This window comes from Acanthaster planci, linkage group LG09 (assembly GCF_054643075.1).
Source record: "Acanthaster planci isolate LZ-2023a linkage group LG09, COTS_SCS, whole genome shotgun sequence".
NCBI classification, from domain to species: domain Eukaryota; kingdom Metazoa; phylum Echinodermata; class Asteroidea; order Valvatida; family Acanthasteridae; genus Acanthaster; species Acanthaster planci.
The window spans coordinates 18,361,907-18,385,248 of NC_141785.1; the positions used below are offsets into that span (position 1 = coordinate 18,361,907).

A 23,342-nucleotide genomic window follows, 5' to 3' on the forward strand; every position below is an offset into this window, starting at 1 on the left:
CAAATCAATGAATTATGAATCAATCCCAAGGAAAATTCCTTGCTCATTGGTTTCGTATTATGAGTGAGTTTCCCTCAGAAGCTAGAGCTTGGTCTGACCCCCATAAAGGTCCCTCAAAGTGGTCAGTGGCAAGACATCTAAATCAGCAATGGGGTCAAAGTTCACAGCAGGTTTTACAGCCAACCATTAACGCTGTATCAAAAAACATCAGCTTGGCGGAACAAAATAATGATGATCCTGGCCACAAAGGTGCAATTTTATTTCAGAGTGATCTTCCATTCCCAGCGCTGCAGCATTCCAAAGCAATTGATACATGTAGATCAGCTCTCCTCTGTTCTGTAGGCAACGATTCCTGTCTACTGTTGGTCGTGCTCCAACATTTTGTCCACGCTTGTCACACCGCTACATATAATTTATGCCAACCTACATGTACATGCCAGTACGGTCACACACTGTCCCTTGAACCAAAGGTAAATGGCTTTATTTTCCGGTCCACTAGCACTTCACACGACACCCGTTCTCCAGTACATCATCAAAATCCCTTTGGTGATGTGTGTAATCATTACACCTTCGAGCCCAGGGTCCACACGTACACATGCATGTACATGATGCTCTTCACAGATGTGGTGATGTACACATACAGAACCGGCCGCACTGTTTATAAGCACAACACCGGCTGCCGTAACTGACGCCAAATTGTCTTGGCAGGAATTCATTACTATTCAAGCTGAGCAGCTTGAGGCTTTGCATCCACAAGGCTTTGGGGATTGAAACAGAGCGGTTACCATAGCAACAGGGGATTTTTTTTTAATCATGATGTCAGTCAGTTCGTTTTGTCGTGCGTGGCATCCAGGCAGTACAAGCACCGCGACAACAAATAGACGGCATAAGAGTGACCATGTGTGCTCCTTGCTACAAAATGATAATATTGCTTAAATATAACATGACTGCTCTCTAAACATCAACAGCACACAGCTCCATGGCAACATGAATCAATACACTCCAGGGCTTTAACACTGTGATAAAACTGATAAACCAAAAACCTACTACACTCACAGTCAGGCAATAAAAAAGGTTTGGGGTCAAACTTACAAATTGTTGCACATTAAGCAACCCCCTAAAAACTCCCAGGTAAGACCAAGATAAATAAAAAGAAACCCACCCTCCCAAAAAAAGAAAATTCATGCCAGCCTTTTGGCATGAAAAAAAAAAACCCACAACAACAAAGCCTGCAATATGGGTACCAGCCACTACAAGAGAAGGGGGCAAGAAAACACAATAAAGTATGTGTGATTTGCAGTTTGCAAAGTAATGACCATCGGGCCAGCCTGTTCAAATAAACCTTTGGCATCATAAATCCCCAGAAATACGCTTTGGAGATTGGCAAAGTCATTAAACTGGATTGCCATTTCCGGAACAGTACAATGACTTTCTTGTTATTCAATCAACTTGACGTCAAAATCCATGGTGTGTAAAGGGAACGATCTTGTTTGATCGCAGGTACAGAATTTGGCAATAAAAGATTTATTGGAATATTAGGGTTGTACCAACAAATTTCAAGACAAACAAATTCACACAGGATCATTTATGTAACTGGTCACATGATGGCCAACAACAAACCAAAAATACAATTTTCAAACATCTCTCCGGTGGAGTGAAAATTGTGATGAAAACATACATGTTATGCATTCTCCTGTATTTGTCCACGCAGTGTTATAGCCAGCCCTATTTTAGTGCAGGACAATTTAGTAATGGCAAACGGAGGGAGCGAAGCGACCGGAGTCTTGCCAGTTATGGCCAGGGGTCCCCTTAAGGGGATTCTAGATCACTTTTTTCCAGTGAGTTTTCCTCTTGAAATTGATTAAGAGTTCAATTTTTTATTAATTCTTCCAGGTGACAGTATGAAATTTTCATGGTGACTAATTTTTTTTTTTCTGGGATTTTAAAGGATTTTTGTGCCTGTTGGTGGGCTGTTTCATCAAGCTTAGTGCCAGATGGTAGAACGCTGTGGTGAAGATCTCTGATTGGTGCCAACCGGCATAGCTATAACACTACAACTGTTTCCATGTTAATTATATTTTTACAATGTAACAACATCAATATTGGCAGCTCGTAAACTACCCCTGCTAACAAGACAAGCCTAATTATCTAAATGAATTAACAATTGGCTTTATGTACAAGTGCCAAGACCTTACTGACCAGATCCACATAAGTTGTATGTATTTATTGCACACAATGCCTTTTCAAAGATTTCATTTTGATCTTACTGATGAGATCCTGTCAAATCCAAAATCTCACAATTTACTACTAAAATTGGATTTTTCATAGAGGCCACTATAAAGCATTTCACTAGACAAACAAAGGGTTAAATACTTAACAGAAATATTGGTCTCAAAAGTCATGTAAATCTTCATGCTCAAGTTCAACTTTTGTATTCTTTTTAAAATCCTCTTTTAAAAAAACATTTTTCTTTTTTGGGGGGAGGGAATTTTGTAACGCAACAAAATATGTTGTTTTACCTGGTCTGAGTTACGTTAAAATTTTCATCTCTACAGTAGAGAGGGCTTAAACAATGCAAAATAATCGGGAAAATACAGAAATGGTCGGAATACAAACAACATCTAGTTACCACTGGAAAAACTAAGAATTCAAGATAAACATAGGTTTTGGGAATCATCCTTTTTCAATTTCTATTTCTTATCGGTGGGGGCGCCCTCTTGAATAGAATAAAACACTACTTATAACACATACATGTACATGCACCGTCACACGTCATTTCTTTCGAGGAACTTTGAAGTTCAAAAATTTGGTGGAAGGAAAAATATAAGAAGGGTTGACTCACCTGACTAAGTCCGAGTCTGTACATTGAGACACCCAGATCACAATGTTTGAGTAGCTCCTCAATGGCCTATGGGAATAAATACAAAAACTGGAATAATCCTGCCAAACAAAACACTCACAAGTGGCAGAGGTAAAACAAATCAAACTGTCTCCTGAGAACTTTTTGTGAAGTCTTCCTTATCACAGGAAAAATAAACCGGACAGCGAAAGAAACTTGCCACTTCTGTCAAAGGCCACACATAAAAATTCACTCCATAGAAATAAACAATTTGTGTACATAAGTATGCTGCAATACCCCTTACTAATCACATGCCTAAAAGCAAGTGATTATCTTTATAACAAAGAAGAAATTGACATGCACAGCAACTTTCAGTGTACTTTCACATCAGATGCTCCAAAGTTGTTGCAGGGGTTCCATTATTCTGACTTTTAACTGGATATTTTGACAGGATAGAGAAATCATATGTATATTTATTCATTTGTTGAGTAACAGAGAAATAAAGAAAATGAAGGATATTATATATGTACACAGTACATGAATATCCATTGATGTGCCAAAGGAATATGAAGATTTTGTAAAAAAGCAACAAAACTGTTTGATAAAACAATGTGAACTATTAACTTCAAACTTTCTATACTGTCAATATTTCCCTCTGGAAGTCAGTACTTTAAAGTTTCCTTCAACTTGATTAAATGGTCATCTCTTCTGACCTTTCTCTCATCCAGTACAGGCTCTGAAACCTTTGCAGTGGCTGGGGCAAGTACCTCAAACCTCCGACGGAACTCGGTGAACAACATGCTCTCTGGAAATCCTGTTTTAGAGAAGAAAAACAGGGTGCGATGGGGACTGTGCTGTACAGTATAAGGTCACACTGTTTGGATTGACCAATCAGAATTGAGAACTGAAGTTTGCAGCACAGTATAAGATCACATTGTTTGGATTGACCAATCAGAATTGAGAACTGAAGTTTGCAGTACAGTACAAGATCACACTGTGAGGATTGACTAATCAGAATTGAGAACTGAAGTTTGCAGTACAGTGTAAGATCACATTGTTTGGATTGACCAATCAGAATTGAGAACTGAAGTTTGCACTACAGTACAAGATCACACTGTTTGGATTGACCAATCAGAATTGAGAACTGAAGTTTGCAGTACAGTATAAGATCACATTGTTTGGATTGACCAATCAGAATTGAGAACTGAAGTTTGCAGTACAGTATAAGATCACATTGTTTGGATTGACCAATCAGAATTGAGAACTGAAGTTTGCAGTACAGTACAAGATCACACTGTTTGGATTGACCAATCAGAATTGAGAACTGAAGTTTGCAGTACAGTATAAGATCACATTGTTTAGATTGACCAATCAGAATTGAGAACTGATGTTTGGTGGTAGTTAAACATATATATATATAGGTGTAAGGAAAAACCTAGTAGAAAAGGTTGAAAGAAATTGCTTTGTCAATGGAAATGACAAAGGGGATAATGTGTACCATATTTGTGTAGCTTGGTGGACTCCAAGATCTCCAGTCCTCGGATTTGATTCCTCAGGTAGGGTACGTCGATCAGCCCGTCGGAGGTGGGCGTTGGGGAGGTAGGGGATTTGGCCCCAAGGTTCTTCAGCTCGCACAGGCCGGCGTTGACTTGGGGGAGAAGACAGTGGACGAAATGTAGGCGGGTACGACGCAGGGAGTCCACAATACCGTCCTGCGTCAAGAATGCCGGAAAAAATTCAAATCAGTTCGGGCGACACCTAACCTGAGGCTGGCTTGCTCAACTGGTCATGATATTCTAATGATCGTAGGTTCTAATTCCTCATCCGGCCAACGCCTTTGTACAGTCTAACGTCAATCGCTTACAAAACTTTACATTTTGCAGGTTTTGTGACAGCTGAAAGGTTTTTTTGAGAAACTACACAACACAAGAAACTCATTTGACAGGATTACATACAAAATGTGTTCTGTTGTGAGAATAAAAACTCTCACAACTCAAGTAATGCTTAACCCCTTCGCTACGGAGGACTGCTACTACCGCACCGTTGTGTGAGGATTAGTGCATACCACACATACAGTCTATTCACCATGCAGCTGCTGGTTCAATGGGGCCTGCTGCTGGACAAAGCCCTCCATTCAGGGCATACCGCAGCCCAGCAGTCACGGTCAAAAGAATTACAGCACGAAGGGGTTAAAGTTATGTGCCACCAAGAGGTTTCCAAAGTTGGGCAAATGTTTGCATTTTATTACAGAATTTTGCTTTCCACTTAATATAAAAAAGTAGTCCTTGGGCGTAGTGATTTAGCATTTTTTGCTTCAGGTGTGCACAATTTGAGCTGCATTTCTGTGTGTATAAATATGTTCTCTAGCCACCTGAAAGTTGCTATTTGGCTCTGTACACTGCAAAGGACCAAACCTATGCCAACAGAACTCACCACTTGGAATTTGACTTGTAGGCAGATGGACTTGCGTTTAATGGCAGCAGTGCCGCTGGACCACGCCCTACGGATACTTGACGCCCGACGCAGTGACGAGCTGCCCTCTATGCCCGCGACCGAGCCCACCATCGTACTGGGCAGGGAGCCCGCTAGACTCACAAACAAGCCGCTGATGTTATTCCTGCAGTTTCAAAATGCAATTGACTCAAAGACTCAATGTATTAAATTGTGAGACCCTCACCCGAATTATTGATTCAAACATGAGTCTACTTTTTATCTGTTAAGCACTGTATATTCAGCTCTGGTTTCACAGGAAACATCTTTAAAATTCAAATGCCTAAGATATACTCAGAAGAGACAATTACCTTCTTCTAAGAGACCTTAGAAACAGAAAAATCAACTGAATGTACCTACATAAGTGGGATTTCTAACAATCTCAATGCTCTTGGTGACACTGAATATAAGACTACCAATTTTGGAACTTAGTTTAGGGTTAAAAAAAATCATTAAAGCTACTATAGTTTGTCTGTACTTATTAAGTAAGGGATCATTCCTTCTTTGCAACAAGAACTGAAACTCAAAAACGGGTGAGGCAATTATTATCTCATGGATGAGATTGCTACTGTCTGTGTTTGAAAGGAAATTGCAAATTGAACTGAATCGGGAGCAAATTTAACAAAAGATAAAACATATTCAACAGTATAACGGAGCATCTTTCAACCTAGTGCATGTACAATTAATTTGGTGAATTGCAACAATGAACACAGAATGTGCACTCACTTCTGTGATTCCTGGAGGACGACTATTGCCATCCGGACCACGGGATGTTCCCGACAGCTCCTTAGCCAGCCAGTGGCATTGTACTGGATCGGTGTCGTGCCCTGGAAATGATTCAAGATGAAGTTGTTCTTGTCCTTACATCCTCGTAGGAGACCGTCTTCTGGAGACAACACGGATGCAAAAATACGGTCAGCAAAAAGTTCTAAAAACAGTCAGCATTTTCCTACAGATAATCTCCTGATCCATGTGTTGTGTCACTTTTGACAAAATTACAAAGAAAGTTATCGGGGAAAAATAATTTAAAACGCAGTGGATATTTGGGCATGCTGCTTCAAGCTGTGGCTAGGTTCAACCTTTCCCAAATGCACTGAAAACCCTCCCCAACTTCCTGGAAGACTTTGGAGGCTACAAGAGGGTTATCTGCCCCGAGCTGAAGTGCATCCCCAGTCAGCAAAAAAAAGACAGGTAGTTATAAGCGGGTTCTTGCTCGCGGTCTGCGTGCACTCAAAGACCATACATGCCGCAGTAAATTAGTCAAGCGTACTTAGCGTGCTACTCGTCAAACGCGCATATACTTGCACGCCTCATGGTGCGCCAATGCAGTGAGTACCAAAAAATATGCCCTCTGTTATTCCGCTCGGAGCAGATAGGAAGAAACCTTTTATAAACTTACTCTTTCTGGCCAGGTGGCCGTAATGGATGGTGATTCTCTCCATGAAACTCTCATCGGTGGCTCCAGGGAATATCGACTCCTCATCCAGCAGCCAGAGTAGCCCCTTCTGGTCCACATCCCTAAGGTCCAAGTTGGAAGACCGCATCTTTGAACAGAGGAGAGATGACAAATCCTTGAAACTGAAACTGGCAGTTATAAATTTGGCCAACATGGGAAGGAAAAACAACGCATCTTGTTTGAGGTATCCACCTGATACGATGACCGGTTACACTCAGACATACATTCTTAGCACTATGTCTTAGCACTGCGTTGTCTGGTTACTGTTTTCCCATAAAGGTCTTGGTAAGAAGAAAAATGCTACGGCAAAGTGTTTACAGATTGGAACGACCCGAACTAACAGTTGGAGACTCTGATATTTCAAACTCGCAGGAATATTTCAACAAGACAGAATCAAATTCTGCAGTCGTTTTGTAAAAACTGAAACTAATCGTCTGTCTGCGGCAAAGTTCTTACCAGACCCTGCTGTTTATCAAGGAGGTTGACCATGGCTTCTGGCGTGGTGTCTGCTTGCTCAAACTGACAGTCGATATTCTCCTGCAACCAAAAACCAGCAAGGCAAGATTAGATATATACACACAAAAAACACCACAATTTAGCTCTGCAAGGCTACAAACTTTGCAAAACAATAATTCATTAATTCTGTGTGGGGTTCAGAGAAAAAATCACACCCGGATAATAAAGGTTTTACATACGCATTCAACTAGCCGTCACTGCTAGTATCTCTAAGCTACTGCCTTACCGAGCAGACTAAGCCAGAAACTAGTCACAAGCAATACACACTACTCCAAAAAAATTGAGCACCACTTTTTTCTTGTAATTTTTTTTCCAAGCAATGAGTGGGGTCTAGTTCATTCACTCTTGTGTTTGTCTAGATGGTGGTCTCATTGGAATAAAAAATTTTTTAAATGTTTCAAAACATGAAATGCACATTGTCAGCAGTAACATACATACTTTACGTTTTGGCTGGCAACCAGTGTTTTCACAAGTACACTGTATTCACCTCTGGCCACAGTACTGCTACATTTGTGAACTGTTTGCGACTGATTCCCATCCTATTTGTTTACTATTTATCAGGTGGGACCCATAACCTTCTGTCAAAGATCCTGCCAGACCACCAAAGAAGATTCATAACTCTCCACTACGTGTTGCCCTGACCTGTGCGTATTTGTCCTGCTGCGCGGTGAACATGGCGTCGTGGAACAGTAACTGCAGGCGTTCCTGTGCATAGTTCATGCAGAGGTCATGAAAGGAGGCCCCACCCGGCTGGCCGCAGGCTGTGGGGTTTTGAAACCCTGGGACATCCACGACCAAGATGGATGACACGGTCCGATACGAACTTGACAGGGCCCTAAATGAATAAAATAGTTTGAAACGTTGAATAAAAATCTAATGTTTTCGACTAGCCGATCACCATCACGCATGTTTGTTACAGTCAAGGCAAATATTTTGTAGAAAGTTTGCACAGACAAATGCCATTCACTGTTTGAGTAAAGACTAAGAAATTCTGAAATTTTCAACCTATGTATTCCCACCAAGGGGTGCCACACCCTAGATTATTACGAGAATGCATTCACCTGTCAAGAAGACATACCATCAGTGTGCAAGTCTCATTTACTAGTCACAGGAAATATTGCACAGAAAATTCTGGAATTTAAAACAAAACAACTTCACAGTAAGGGTTGCCATAGCCTAGATCAGCCTGGAGATACACTCACTTGTTTATCAGCGACACTACCGCATTGACCAGTTCACCGTACAGCCCCACCATCATGCTCTCCAGGGCGTCCCGTGGCGTGGCCCCTTGCTCCGAGGGGTCGTTGACCACCGGTCTCAGGCTGCCGCGGGGGGCGTTACCCCCCAGGCGGGGGCTGAAGGTGTTCTTGGCAAGTTCCTCTAAGCTGATGCCCAGGAGGTGGGCGGCCTTCTGGGCTTCGGTGGGCTTGCGGAACTGGGCTTTGCTGCTCCCAGAGCCTGTTAACATGATCACAAGAGATGGTTGGTCAGTGACCAGTGCTGGGCTTTCCGATATAGGGAAATCCCAAATCAATCTGGTACAGGGGATGTAACGATGGCATTAATTAAATCCGGTAAATTTTCAGGGCTTTAAATGGCTAGTATGACACTAGTTCTCTCTAAAATATCTGGAATAGTGAAAATCTTGCATTGAGTTTTTGAACAAAATGTAGCCGCACCTGAGTAATAAATCTTCTAAAATCCAAACACATGTAAGGAAAAAAAATCCTCAACTTTGGAAAAATCCTGAGAAATCACAACTTTGCAGTAACTCTTGAAGGCCTTTTATCTCCGGGAGATGTTACGGTAAACATTTAATTTTTGCTCTTCGCCAACGTAATTTCTTCCAACCAGCCAGCCGGCTGACCCCTCTGACAAGCTCGAAGAGACACCTACACTATTAAGCAGGAGGGTCGCAGGCTTGAGTCCCACTCAAGTAAGCTTGTTAATATTTTCCCCAAAACATGGAGCTCACAGGGCTTCATAAGTTATGCCGGGAAGGGAAAACCAAATAATCAGATTTTCATTACAGGTATAAAATCTCATATAAAAATTGATTGGTAGAAACCTCAATTGGGTTCATTTTACAATTCACTCCCAATACCTAAGCTCCTGTGTATCTATTCTGAATACTAGATTACGTTCAATGAGCCAGTCTGGTATTCCAAACTTGCATGCCAAAATTGAAGCATGTCCAAGTTATTCAAGAACAGCAATACGTGCGCTCAAGGTCTGACCATATGCTGACACAAGCATGCTTTGTTTTCAAACAATCTTGCTTTTTGAAATAAACTGGCTCCTTCTTAATACATAATGGGAATCGAAGTTCCAACTAGCCTTTGGTCGCTCCAGCTGCACCCAGATGAATGATGGCAGCTAAGACGCACCACAGCGCCTTACAGTGCTCGCTGGAGAAGCCCAACACACTGCAGGCATGCAGGACCTTATTCCAAGCTGTTGTGGTTGGTTGCTTCTCCTCCGACTAGGGGGGAAAAAAATCCATTCAAAACTCTTTTCCAGAAGGTTTGTTAAGATTCACACTGTACATGCAATAAGCCTTCTGCGAGTTACATTTGAATAAATCTGGTACACTGAGTTCTTTAAATTCACATGAACATAACAATTTGAACTCTCCACACTAAAGACACTGTTGCTATACCTTGTGATTCAGAGCAAGCTTTTGCTTATAGTTAAATAAGAGATGCTTTGCACCAATACACTGTTTGCAATGGATAAGAAGGGCACAAAGGAACCAGTCCATTCCAGAGATGGTGGTTGCTAAGCAAAAGCTTACCCCGAATCACGAGGTATAACAACAGTATATTTAGTCTGGGGAATTGTTACGTTTATGTGCAATCAGCTAACTCAGTGTACCAGATTTTATTCAAATTTAACTTGCAAAGACCTTATTATCCTTATATATATTAAGCCAAAATTAATGTTTGCTTTATATTTTGATTCTCACAGACTTTTTTAACACACTGGCCTGACAAACTTTGAGAAACAAGGAAGTTTCAACTACTGGGCAATTCCACGTGCAAGTGGGCAAACTGTTACTGACTTGATAACTAGCAAACAAAAAACTGGTAGGAGAAACTGAAAGTGGACTTCAAGGTGATGGTACTACTGATTATTTCCACTGTCTTCTTTTCAAATCCTCTCTTCATAAAGAATATCTTGGGAAATGAGGTTGGTAATAGTGTGACCGACTGTCCACTTTCGTATGGAGTCACTCTTTTCTAAAATCAGGGCCTGAAGGAACAACTGAGGACCAAGACATACCCAACGCAGGACAGAGCTTGGAATTCAGTTATCAAAATGCTGTGACATTTCTACAGTTGGTCAAACTTTGGAGCTTGCTCGGCACTCCTCATTGTAAAGAGAAATATCAGGAGTGGTTCTGAAGACCAACTTACCCTCTGCAAGGGAGATATGTACACGTTATCTGGTGCTAAATGGTTCAGGAACAGCTCCTTCCTGCAATTTTACAAAAAAGAGAAAACAACACCAGAGTTCAGTGGACCTCATAAACTGGGAAGCCATTTTGGATCGTGTTCCCTGAATCTATCATATTCAATGAAAAGTGTCAGATGGGGTGGTGCCAGACTTTTTGGGGTTCCAAGCCTCACTTTCAGTTTTTTAATGTGGTTAAAAACATTCAGACACAATTTATGTCATGATTCTAAATTCTTCTGAAAGTAAACTGGCATTAAGTTGTAGTAAACTTTGATTTTGTTTCTGTTATTTTTACTCTTGGGTTCCAACAATGAAAAGTTAACTTCACTTTCAATTGAAGACGGCCGACACATGACTTTTTCATTCATTCATTTTTTTTCATGTTTTTCACAAATTTTTCATTGGGTCTAAAGAGGGGCAGAGAAAAGGCATATCCGCACTCCCTGAAACAAACAGAAATAAAGTAATTAATCTTCTAAATACATGTATAACTCATTGAGAAATATCATTGTTTACACATGTATAAGAACCTCTGCCTGCAACCTTTTCCATGGTGCACTTAGTCTATGTTTTGTTGGCAACCATTCGTTAACCACTGGATGATTATGCCCGGGGACCTGGGATTCACTCATAGTCAACTGAACTTGATTCCAGTCTCTCTTGCAAGGAAGTCAGAGACTTACGTTAGTGTCTCGTCTGCACCGCCCATCAGGCTGTAGAAGATGTTAAAAGACCTCTCACTGGCTGGGCGCCTGACCACACGATACTTCTCCAAAACCAGGATCTGTACAGAGAGACATTAGGAAACACCATGAAAAGAGTCAGATCCACGTCCAGTCCACTGAAATTCCATCGGGCTTTCCTGCAATTTCTGCTTCATTTGACATTCTAATATGCCATATTGGAGACCAATTCAAACTCAAAGTTCTTATATCGTTACACAGGTTGTTCACGCTGAACTAGTTACCACAAAACCACCAACGCCAAAACAAAACTTAAAAAAAAAATTGGCGATACCGAAAACTGCTCTTTAGAAAATCAGTGTACACATACATGTGCATGTAGCTTATTTACAATCATAAGCTATAGAGAAAGATGCATGTTATACTTCCAAACACAAACTTTGCTTAGCAAATTTCTGTGCCCAGGGGATCCGTCTTTGCCATTAAGTCAATATTTTTTCCGTGCACAGTAATTTTTCAGCGTAGCTCCATGAAATTTACCCCTTGTGCAATTAAAGCTAAATGCAATGATCTTTACAAGCCACTCTGTCCATAACGTTTAACTTTTCTTTTTTCACACAGCAAAATATTAACAGCTACCCACGGTACATCAGAGTCAAAGAAACAAGGCAAACATAAATGCAAGAGTTGGGGATTTTGATCAGAAAAAGCCCTACTGAAGAATTTTTGTTTCTGAAACTGGGTTGCTGAACACGTTTGTGTTTTTGCAGTTCAGCTCCTCCGTCTGAGCCTTAGCTTTTGCAGAAGTTGAAGGGACAAAAAAGCCGTCTACCAGGTCACCCCTCCTTGGCCCAGTCTCCTAAGGAAGACCTGGATGGCAGTGGTTTCCTGTTTACCTGCAGGGAGCCGGCGGCAATCTGTCCCATGTGGTCAAAGTCCAGGGAGAGGATCTGAGAACAGCGTGTGGCGCTGGTGTTCTGGACAGTCCGCGCGCCTCCAAAGGCGTCCACCAGGGTAGCCACGGCCTGGATCTTGTCCACTGTTTGGGGGCAAAGGTCACAGACATTCAAACTGAGTGAGGGGGGAAAATGTAAAATCTAACCTTTACTTTTGTGTAACCAGCCATGATTTCCATGCGATCTGTTTTGTCGGGTGAATTTGGGGTTGATTACAAACAGGATGGCAACTCCTGGAGAGATTCAGTAGTCATTTAAAACAGCTGAAGTTGCCCAAACCTACATGTACTTTACATGTATGGTCCATGCAAGAGATCAGCTAGTATCATGTCCAACAGTTCATAGACATCACTGGAAACTTTCAGTTTATTTTGTTCACTTATCCTCCTTCCTTTACCAAGAAATTGCAGCTCCATCATCTATCTTTGGCACCAGGCTTCAATTTCACGAGTTTAATCCTTTAAACTAAGATCCAGCAGATGAAACTCCATGTTCTTTTATGACAGGACTATTTCACTGACAAAGTATGAGGCCAGGGTTTGAAGTATTTTTCCGTTGGTTCAAAACGTCAATTGATTGGAAATCATTGCAGAGCTTGAGACGAAGTCTCATAGAAGACGAAGCTGAGATGTGGTGGGAGAGAAAGGTTCCGGCAGTCAGTCACCTGTCACCATGTTGCTGACGGTCCCCGCCACCTGGGTTAGGTACTGCAGGGTGTGCCTCGCATTCCACGACTTCCCTCCCCCGCTCCGCCCCAGGAAGACTACTGACTGGTCCAGCTGGGTGGCCAGCATATTGCGGTAGGCCGTCTGCGCCGTGGCGTAGATGTGGGGTGGCATGTCCTCTGGCTTGCATCCCTTAAAGAGCTGGATGACCTGGAGAGATGGTAACAGGATGATATCGTAAGGCTTGGTGGGAGTAGAGTGTACTTTGGTGAAAATGCTGACACCTAGCAATGCTTACAATTATAGTTATTTTTGTAACGTTACATGCTGCAAACTTGATTAAACTAAGATTGTTCTGCTTTGGTGTTAGACAGGCCTCCAAATGACAGTTAACAGTTTTGGCCCACTGATTAATGGAAATGCTAAAGGGGAAAGAAATGTACTCAGGTACAATGTCGCTTACATGCAATGATATTGACAGGTTGAAAGGGTCTCAATGGACAACATAAAGTAACATAAAACCTCAAGCACCTTTCAAGAATGATGTGGATGAGAAACGCATGTAGGAATGATCAACTCTTTCATTTTGGGGACCTTAAGTGCCTGGTGGGACTCTCTGATAGTCTGTGCCGAACTGTAAGAGATAGGGGATGGCTACATTGCTAAGAAACTATTGTAATTCCCTTAGCATGCCTGTTAAGAGACTTCCTAAAATTCTCACAAATCTACCACTGTGCCGAAACCGAATTCCACATTCTTTTGACTTTAACAAGTTTCACAGCACCATATAACATAACAGCAGCTTTCTTCAATCTTGCAAAACTCCAAATTCTTGTGATAGATTACGAAGGATCCGGAATTGAGATGGGACAAGCCAGGTTAAGAAACATACTTTATGTTGAGCATGAGGGAAAGTACTGGCATCACTTATTTACTCGCACTGAACTGTAACTGTGGAGACTTTTCACACCAAGACAAGCAAAGTGTCCAACGTTGTGTTCGAGTTTGTATCGCACCACAGTCATTTGTAAAAGTTTAAGACCACCTTGAATTTTATTGGTATTTCTGTCACTGGGTCTGCATTACACTGTCTCATTGAATGATTACTTAACATGATTTTACAGTGGTGCATAACATCAATGTAGTGCTATATACCCATTTGAATGAAATTTTTTGCAAAGGCAGGTCTTGTATGACATTTTGTCTGCAAGGCAGCATGGGTAAAAAAAGGCCAGCCAAAGCAATCACAAATAAGGGAGGGCACACTGAATATTAGACTGTTAACACGTCAAATCATGGAAATGTAGTCAAAAATGTTCAACCAAGGTGCCAAGGTTACCCATTGAAAACAAACATAAGTTGCCATGATCGATTGGTTTAAGTTTGGTTTTCCTTCAGGTTAATGCATTTTCTATGGGTGGTCCTAAACTTTTGCAAATGACTGTATTGGTTCATTGCTACATGTATCAAATCCCTTTCTAGTTTCAAGAACCTGTGGAGCTTTGTACTGAAACCCCGCTGGGAAGTGTTAGTGACTAGTCCACACAGGTGGTCAGTAATTAATCACATCCATCCATAAGGCTCGTTAGTCACTCAGTCAGGGAAGCAGGTGAACATTTCATTCTTGGAGTGCTTGGGGCTTTGAAGTGTCATTAGTCACACACAGGATTCTTGATGGTGAATCCACAATGCAGGTCACAGGCAAAGTTGGTAGCAACAAGAAGTTTTCTTTTTCAGTGTTAGAGAAATGCATTCTGGAAACCGTGCCAACTTTGCAGGTACATATTTAGATTAAGATTAGATTATCTAAAAAGATCGGTGTAAGTGTACGCCTGTGTAACCCATTCCTGATCAGCAACAAGTTCAACAGAAAGCAGCTCTCAGTGCTGGGAGAAAACAAGAATTGACCGTTACATAAGAAGTGAGAGACACTGACGGATGACCAACATGTAATTACATCGGTAAAAATCTCCACTTTAATTTACAATTCAACCTGGAGTACATACAAATTACAAATGCAGTTCCAGCGTAGTCTGAAGATTTGACAAGGACAAGGTGGAAAACACTGATCATACATGACTGCATGCTTGGGTGTGACTAGTGGAGAGTCGAAGCCAAGTGCATGGTACTTAATCAAAATCCTGCCATGAGACTCAAACTTATAAAATGCAAGTTCCAGGGCTCCCTGTGCCCATTAATATTACATCTTAATGAATAAATGTGCCTCCCAAACACAGCTTGCCTCTTCTGATAGGTCCAAAGTGTCTGATCCAGAATGATTATTACCAAGCACGGGCCAATTTCTTTCATCCCAAATATAGATTTATTTGAGCAAACATAACATCCAGAAAGCATTAAATTATAAAGATTATGTGAATTTAAAAGCTGTTATAAAAAAAATAATTAAATGAAATAAATAAAAAAAAAACCTCTTGGAATGCGGCTTGAAAGATGATGCATAGCACAATGGCAGTCTGCATGTCCAAATTTCAGACTTGACTGGGATTGCCGAAGCCTTTTTAACATGATGACTGCCGCGCATAATTTCAAAGGGGTGTTCACATTTGCCAGGCATTGTACGCATGCGCGCATATTTAATAGGTGCCTTTCAGGTGTCTACATGTACTTGAACATGAGCATTTTACAGATGTATCTCCTCAACACTGCCAGCAGGGTATTTGTTGTGCTGCCAGTCTATTCAATTTACCTTACAACGGCCTTTCATTTCCAATGAGTATACTCACAGTGGCAGAATCCAGTACACCTGTTACAATGAATATACTCATAGTTGGCAGTGTGTTTAATGCTCTCAGCCAAAAGGTACCAGTATGCTTGGAAATAAAAGTTTGAAAAAGGGGTTTTTAACTAGTTCGTATATGTTTTAAACTAGTGAGGAGCCGGGCGCCAGTAATGGCCCCTGCCTTGGCTTGGACAATTATCAACGGACCAAGATCCACCTTTTAAAGTACTAGTTTAAACTGTACACTGTCACACTTTTGTTACTTTATTAGTGCTACAATTTCAACAACAAGGTAAACACAGGTAAATTTCATTCCATGAAAAATGCAGGGCATCCTTCCTGACCTGAGGCCACATCCAGGTCGACTTAAGGTCAATGCAGAGGGCATTTATCAGATAACATTGATGAGTTTCCTGTTGGCATTGGACCACGGGAAGTACTATGAACCTTGGCGTCATCAAACAGACTGTCTGGCCTACAGACCAATGCCAGCAAAAAACCTGGTGGGTTGGCAGCATATTTGATTGCAAATTAATATTTCAGCCAGGCAGCAGATGCTGTAACCTGATTATTTCATGAGTAGCTACCAGTAGGAGTCGTATTCATTAGGATGATTACATTCGTGCCAGTTTGGTTGGCATAAATGTGAAAGTAGCATATTGTAAGCAGGGTTTTTGTACTGATTGGCATTATAAAGGCAGGAAGGTTCAAGATGGGTTATACATGAACATGCATGAGGAAATTCTATGCAGAGGACACTGCACATTTTTTCTGTGGGAAGTAAATGTAACACACGTAGTCAAGAAATCAGGGGCCAATTTCATAGAGCTGCTTAAGCACAAAATCTGCTTAAGCGTGAAAAAACCTTGCTTAAAACACAAAGGTTACCAGCTCAAACTCTATCTAATTGTCATGCTAACCAAAAGACAGCTAAATATGATTCCAAAACAATATACATCACATGGAGTTTTGGCTGGTTACCTGATTTATCAAGCATGGTTTTCTCGTGCGAGTTTTGGCTGGTGACCTGATTTATCAAGCGAGGTTTTCTCGTGCTTAAGCAAATTTTGTGCTTAAGCAGCTCTTTGAAATTGGCCCCTGCTTGTGTCAACGTCACATGATTGCGGTGAGGGAAACGCTACCGTACCTGTGCATAAATAACGGTTATTCAAAAAAGAATGTTATATTTTGAAAATGATTTGGAGGGAGATAAATGTTCATGCATATTCATGAGGGCTTAAAGTTGCTCAATTTAGATTTTTTTATGGTAGAATAAGGCAAATCATCAGTGACTGGACACACATTTGCCGGATGATGGATTGAATTTGAGACGCTAGTGAGGGGATCATTACAAAATATTGAACTTCCCCCTTGCTATAAAGCCTAGCATTGGAATTGCAAGAAGATGGTACATTTATGGTAGGAGTTCCAAAGTGAAATAATTTGAAGATTTTCCAAGGGAAAATAATCAGCCCATGACCGCACCCACGAGAAGCCTCATTCAAATCTGCCATCTCCAGGAATTGGCTATTTATGGGATTCCAGCTGAAAAGACCTTCCCAAGAGACTTATCAGGACTCAACCAACAATTCCCCCCTCTCTTCAATCGCACATCCACGCTCTTTTCGGCCTTCCCTGAGCCAGGAATGATGGAGTAAGTCTCCAACTCTTTCATCAACATGCCTCTGGGATCAGACAATTTTAGACCACCCCCCCATTTGATCACCGTGAGTCACGGTGATCAAAATAGCTCCGCAGTTGCCTGGTGCCATCTTACAGCTCACTCTTGAGGATTTGAACAGCGAGGTAAGACTAAAACTGTCTGTCCACTGCAACAATCGCCATGTGCCGTACAAATATATTCACCGGTTCCCATCGGCAACCCTGTGGTACAGGCTCAGGTACCAATGAACGTCACATCCTCAGCACGTGCCTAACATTCTGTAAACCACTTCCTTCGTGGTTGGAACAGAGCCGCGGCACATGATTCTCTGTATTACTCCCTTGGGCCCTACTTAAAGTAAACACGTTCGGATGAAAGGAACACATTATTTGTACAGCCTGAAATGAGGGCACTAGCTCTCCTAGACATTTCGATCGGGACATTCAAAGGCCACCAATTTTCCCTCAATGTGTCCCATCACCAAACAGCCTCATGGGATAAACTCAGGACTCCGGTAAACATTCCTCCAGTCCAAAAATACTAAACATATGATCCTAAAACGGAGCTCACTGGAGGACTTTTGCTGAGTTTGTCTTTCCTGGTGTTTGCTCCATGTCCATGCAGACTGCGTTTACTGGGACACTATGGGTTGTACAACATCTATCCTTGACGTTCATCACAAGGTTAGATGACCAAGATGTTTCCTTTGTTTCAATGACACAGATGGCGTATCATGCACAAAACAATTCAAGGTGAAACATGTGCTGTGGTGTGAAGTACATCCTTGTACAGACACATGCAAATTGGTTAATACAGCCTCCGATGAAAATGTTAACGGTTCCGATCTACTCTGGAAATACAGAATAAATGAACTATTTGTATGGTATTCACAAAATCTTGCTACTGACTAGTAAGGTACATGTGTTCATGATACAAACAATATTTTCAAGGCAACCACATTTTTAAGGCCCGTCATTACTTTTAGAAATCTTTGCAAATTTTGTTCCATCATGCACACCCAGAAGAATTTTTACACAGCAACAGAGAGAGTTACCAATATTGGAAACTTCATTTTAGTTTTGGGGGATTTTTTTAACTGGGACTTTTCAAGAACTATTACCCATTTTTAAGCTCACTCCAGACTTTTAATCATTTCTTCAAATGTGTTTAATTACAAAACAAGTGACAAAATGTGAAATTACACACTCTGTCGCAAAGGACGGCAAACTTGGCCAACTCATGGCTCAACTTGATTGTGCAAAATGCTGCTAGCATTTTCCCTACTTTCCATACCCAATCTCCTGCAGAGGGCGGAACGTGTATGAATGCAAGTTCGGAATAAGCCCCATCCCCCCCCTAACCTTTTTCCTAGCCACAGTTGCCTTTTATGCCTCCACAACTGACAACAACTCACAAAGGGGCAGTGGGAAGGGGGAAAAAAGGTCCCTCCATCCTGACAAATCCAATGTAAACAAGAACCTTGACACTTGAACTTTCCTGGGATTTCTAGAAAAGCTGTTGACACTGGGCCAAAGCTGATAAACTTGTCAGGCATGACAGGAATGCTAGATTTGAAGAAATGAAAGTAATGACAATAACAGGGGTGCTTATAATCACGTTTCTACAAAAACATGAAAAAAAAGAGAGGGAAAAGCTTCATACAAACATTTTTAAGCAGCTAGGTAGAAACAGTGATGAATTCTTCAAACAAATTTTTAATCAGACATAGTAATTTTAAAAAAAGTGACAATTGCAAATTTAATTTTTATTAAATTGGACTGAGTTCATTTCTTTTATCTTTGTATGGCACAGCTATTGTGTTAAAAAAGCAAAAAAGTGAGTTGAAACAATTGTGAAAGCATTTGATTTCCTAGCTGCTGAAAAAGCTTAGTTGGGTACAGTAAGTTCTTCGAAGAATTCCTCTGTAACCATACCAAATTAGATTTCAGTGCTATCACTCGGAGTGCAATTCCAAAAAGTCCACGAAGGCAAAACAATTAAAAATCATGAAAAAAGAAACGAAGAATAAGGCTAAACCGACAGTGGCAAGAACACATAAATCAGGAATGTGCTCCTGGATTTTCACGTCAAATCTCAATTTTGGAAATCCCTCCGACAGTCACCGACACAGATGGCACAAATATAAACAGAATATGGTTTCACTATTACTGTCCTCCAGCAAGACTTTCTGCCAACACATTGGGTAAATCCCACTGCCAGGGGTTGGCACACTATGTTACTGATACATATCCCACCCTCTCCCAATGAATTTGGAGTTATGCACAGGCAAATAAGGTTAGCTGGAAACTTGGGCCTCAGCGCATTATTTTCACTCCGACGCCCAGCAAGGATTCATTAGATTACAACTCTCTCCGGCCACAGAAAAAAATGGCACACTAAAATTACTAATAAAAAAATAAACATGCTTGCCACGCACACAAATCATACACAATAACATTACACATACAATAACATACATGTACCACCACTGTAGATGGACGAATTACAATGTAGGTATTTCCTTTTTGACAGTGCATTGACAAAAAATCTCTCCAGACACGCATGTACATCAGTGAACTTCAGACGGGCTTTTTATGGTGTTCACATGTACAATAATAGACCTATAAAATGAAGCATGGAAACATACACTACATGTACTTGTCAGTTGATGTGAAGACTCCACATTCATTTGTGTACATTACTTGGCCCTTGTACTTTCCTTGTTTGCAGATATGGCTTAAATGTGGACTCGCAAGCAATAGGAGAGAGATGCAACACTGCCCTCAATGGATCGGCGCTGAATTCATCAGCAAATACAACACTCCAGTTAACCGAAAAATCTTCCAGTGTCTTTATTACTAATGTGTAATAAAAACAGGCATCATTATACTGGTATGTTAGTTTTTCATATTGAGGCATTGAAGGAATATTTTACAGTGGGTTCATAAAAACAAATCATCATGTAAATTGTACATTTACCAAGAAAAAGAAACGATGGAGTTTTGCAAACTAAACACGTGTATCCAACAAGTCCACGAATAGTGCAAATAAACAGAACATGTTAGCTCTTGAAAAGAAATACTTTATTAGGTCTTGAAGATCCAAAAAAAAACATATGTACCGGTACCACACTACATCATGTACATGTAGGCTAGACAAAAAAAAAACATTTGTGGAAGAGCAAAAGATACATGTTAATGTTACGAAATGTTATGTCACAATCACACACAAATATTCAGCAATGGGGAGGGGCTACTTACTGCTGTGGCATGCTGCATATCCCAGAAGCAGTGTAGGAGGGGGGAGCCAGGGTCAAAGGTCGAGGGTCATGGGGATGAGATGGGAAGGAGCAGGGAAGTGGTAGCAAGAGAGAAAACACTGGATCGTTAAAATCTTTGGTACAGTCTTCATGGCTGGGTTTTGTTCCAGCTTTCTAGAAATGTCCTGGGTGATCAGATTTACATAAGGTGGGTTTGAACAGAATTTTTCAAGCCTTTTATGGGTTTCCCTCAAGTTTACCATAACCAGCCCAAATGTTACTTGTATGGTAAATGGGGTTGTCTGTGATAACCAAACACCAATATAGTGGTCTGTTTTCACCATGCTACAACAGGTCAAAGGGCGTGGACCTTTAAACCGATCTCAAGGTCACCTGGGAGAGAAAAATTGACAGCTGTGTGATAACCAGACATTTCTGACCTGCCAACATTCATAACATTGCTGGGGCTGGCTGTGAATGCAGGTTATACCATGGAGGTGTGATTCTACCTCCATGGTTATACACAGCCTGGCAGAGTGTTGACTCATTTATGAGTAGACACAATGTACATAAACTGCCCTGCCCTGTCAAGCTGGTATTGTATTCACAGTGTGCAATGTGCATGCATGTACATGTACATGTACTGGTATGCATGTACATGTATGTATACTGTATATATATATGCTGAAGTGCATAAAAACAATGGGCAATGCTACACATCCACGTGTAAATGTCCAGGCTTGATTCAAAATGTACAAGTACTCAAGTATTATATGCATACGTGTTAACTGTACATGTAGGCTTACATGTACATGTACATATATAGAGCAATACTGTCCAGGTATACAGTGCACATGTACCTGTATATATCTACATGTTCACATGTAAGTACCATGTACATGTAGAGCAATACTGTACAGGTATACAGTGCACATGTACCTGTATATATCTACATGTACATGTTCACATGTAAGTACCATATACATGTATGCACTCTCACGTCTGCAGACATCACTGTGTACACATGTTCCTTCACAGGGATGCCATGTTTAAGAATGCTGAATGGCAGTCGATGAAAATTTTTGTCCCAATAAGGAAATTTAGAGAAATTGAGAAGCATACAAACTTACGCTTGTTTAATTACATCCAGTGTCTTGACTGAGATGTAAAGTGAGAGTATTGGATAAACTTGGCACTCATGAAGTAACTTTGCTTTGATGGGACAGACTGTTTACTTGATTGCAGTTTTGAAGAATGGCACGGGTGAAAAATTCAAAGCAGACTCGGAGATTGATGAGGCACCAACTAACGCCTGTGTTGGTTTTCCACCGATTGGACAAATCTCTTCAACACCAGGCCAGCCACACCACAAAGGGAAATTATCAGCAGATGTGTGAACACTTAACAGAGGAACTGCACCAGGATGAATAAATGTTATTGTAGAATGTTTATTGACTCTGACAGCTCTGTTATCATTCATCTTTATCCATTATCCATGTAATGGATAAGTTTGAATAATTGAATTTATTTTTCTGGTGTATATTTCATAAAAGCCTGCGTGTACCATGTACATATACATGTCTGTATAGCACGACGCACACACTGGGTAAGTAAACAAATGTAAATCGTTCAATTCTCTATCTGACAAATGTAATTTGCTCTCTCGAGAAGCTTGTACACAAGGCCAGTAAGTTACTGTCAAATCTTTACGTAGGTCTTTTCTGGACGGCAGTTAATTTCTTCTCCTTGTTATTTGAACGCTCCATCGTGTCCACAGGCTGTTTTTTGATCAACATGTTGAACAGGTCTTGCCAGAGTGTTCACGTAAGCTGATCAAATGTATAACCATCTGGGAAACAGTGCTACTGCGACTGACTTCGTTAACTGAAGTTTCCTCTTACATGTATATGGTATGTTCAGAAATATAACTTTCCTATAGGTACTGAGTGTACAATTGACAGGTCTAGGTTCATGAAAATAAGTTCAACGTACATGTATGTACATCGTAATTTTTTTTCTTGAAAAAGGTAAGCTATAATTTATGGATACGTTCATGTATGAAGACTTCATGGTAGGCTGATCACGTCACGTTGGAGAGATTGGAAGGCATACCCGAGTTTGAATGAAATGACAAAAATAGGCTCCTAGATCTTTTCATGAAGTGACATTTGCCCAACAATGAACACGTTGGGGACATTCAGGGGCCTGCTGGATTTACAAAAGTGCGTTTTCTTCACAACATGTTTTACTCCAGTGTTCAGAGGCTGTAGCACAGGGAATTTGTGGAAAGCTTCAGGTTCAGGAATTTTCTTGCCAACAAAAGAGAAATCCACGAAAGGTAATTGTAAGAACGACTTTACAAAATCTCATTAAATATTATTTCTAAAGAAAAAATGCTGTAGGACTTAGAAAACACTGAAAATACGAACACAACAGAACACCAGGTAATAACATGGGGGGGATATGTGCCAAAGTTAATTTGCCATCTGAATTAAAGAGTTTGCCTTCCATGTAATATTTTTAAACAATGTGTAATTTCTTTACAGTCTCTATGTCATCAATTTGGTGGACGGGCTTGTCTGATGTATTTTAGCCTGAAACAGTGGAGCCACAGTGCGA

General features: G+C 40.8%; 1 protein-coding gene across 4 annotated transcripts in view; it reads right to left on the reverse strand.

Annotated features, from left to right (window-relative positions):
• LOC110976551 (unconventional myosin-XVIIIa-like) overlaps window positions 1–23,342 on the reverse strand; it is a 105,843-nt gene that overhangs the window by 69,631 nt on the left and 12,870 nt on the right. For 3 of the 4 annotated variants that reach the window (XM_022229914.2, XM_022229911.2, XM_022229915.2), the window contains 15 exons: window positions 20,725–20,736; window positions 13,061–13,271; window positions 12,337–12,479; window positions 11,441–11,541; window positions 10,718–10,778; window positions 9,639–9,783; window positions 8,504–8,759; window positions 7,944–8,136; window positions 7,242–7,322; window positions 6,729–6,873; window positions 6,056–6,215; window positions 5,273–5,456; window positions 4,338–4,551; window positions 3,553–3,653; window positions 2,843–2,908 (listed from right to left, as the gene is read on the reverse strand). In XM_022229914.2, the coding sequence (XP_022085606.2) occupies window positions 2,843–2,908; window positions 3,553–3,653; window positions 4,338–4,551; window positions 5,273–5,456; window positions 6,056–6,215; window positions 6,729–6,873; window positions 7,242–7,322; window positions 7,944–8,136; window positions 8,504–8,759; window positions 9,639–9,783; window positions 10,718–10,778; window positions 11,441–11,541; window positions 12,337–12,479; window positions 13,061–13,271; window positions 20,725–20,736 (2,073 nt within the window). The remainder of the gene's footprint in view (window positions 1–2,842; window positions 2,909–3,552; window positions 3,654–4,337; window positions 4,552–5,272; window positions 5,457–6,055; window positions 6,216–6,728; window positions 6,874–7,241; window positions 7,323–7,943; window positions 8,137–8,503; window positions 8,760–9,638; window positions 9,784–10,717; window positions 10,779–11,440; window positions 11,542–12,336; window positions 12,480–13,060; window positions 13,272–20,724; window positions 20,737–23,342) is intronic. The other variant, XM_022229913.2, reaches the window with a different exon arrangement.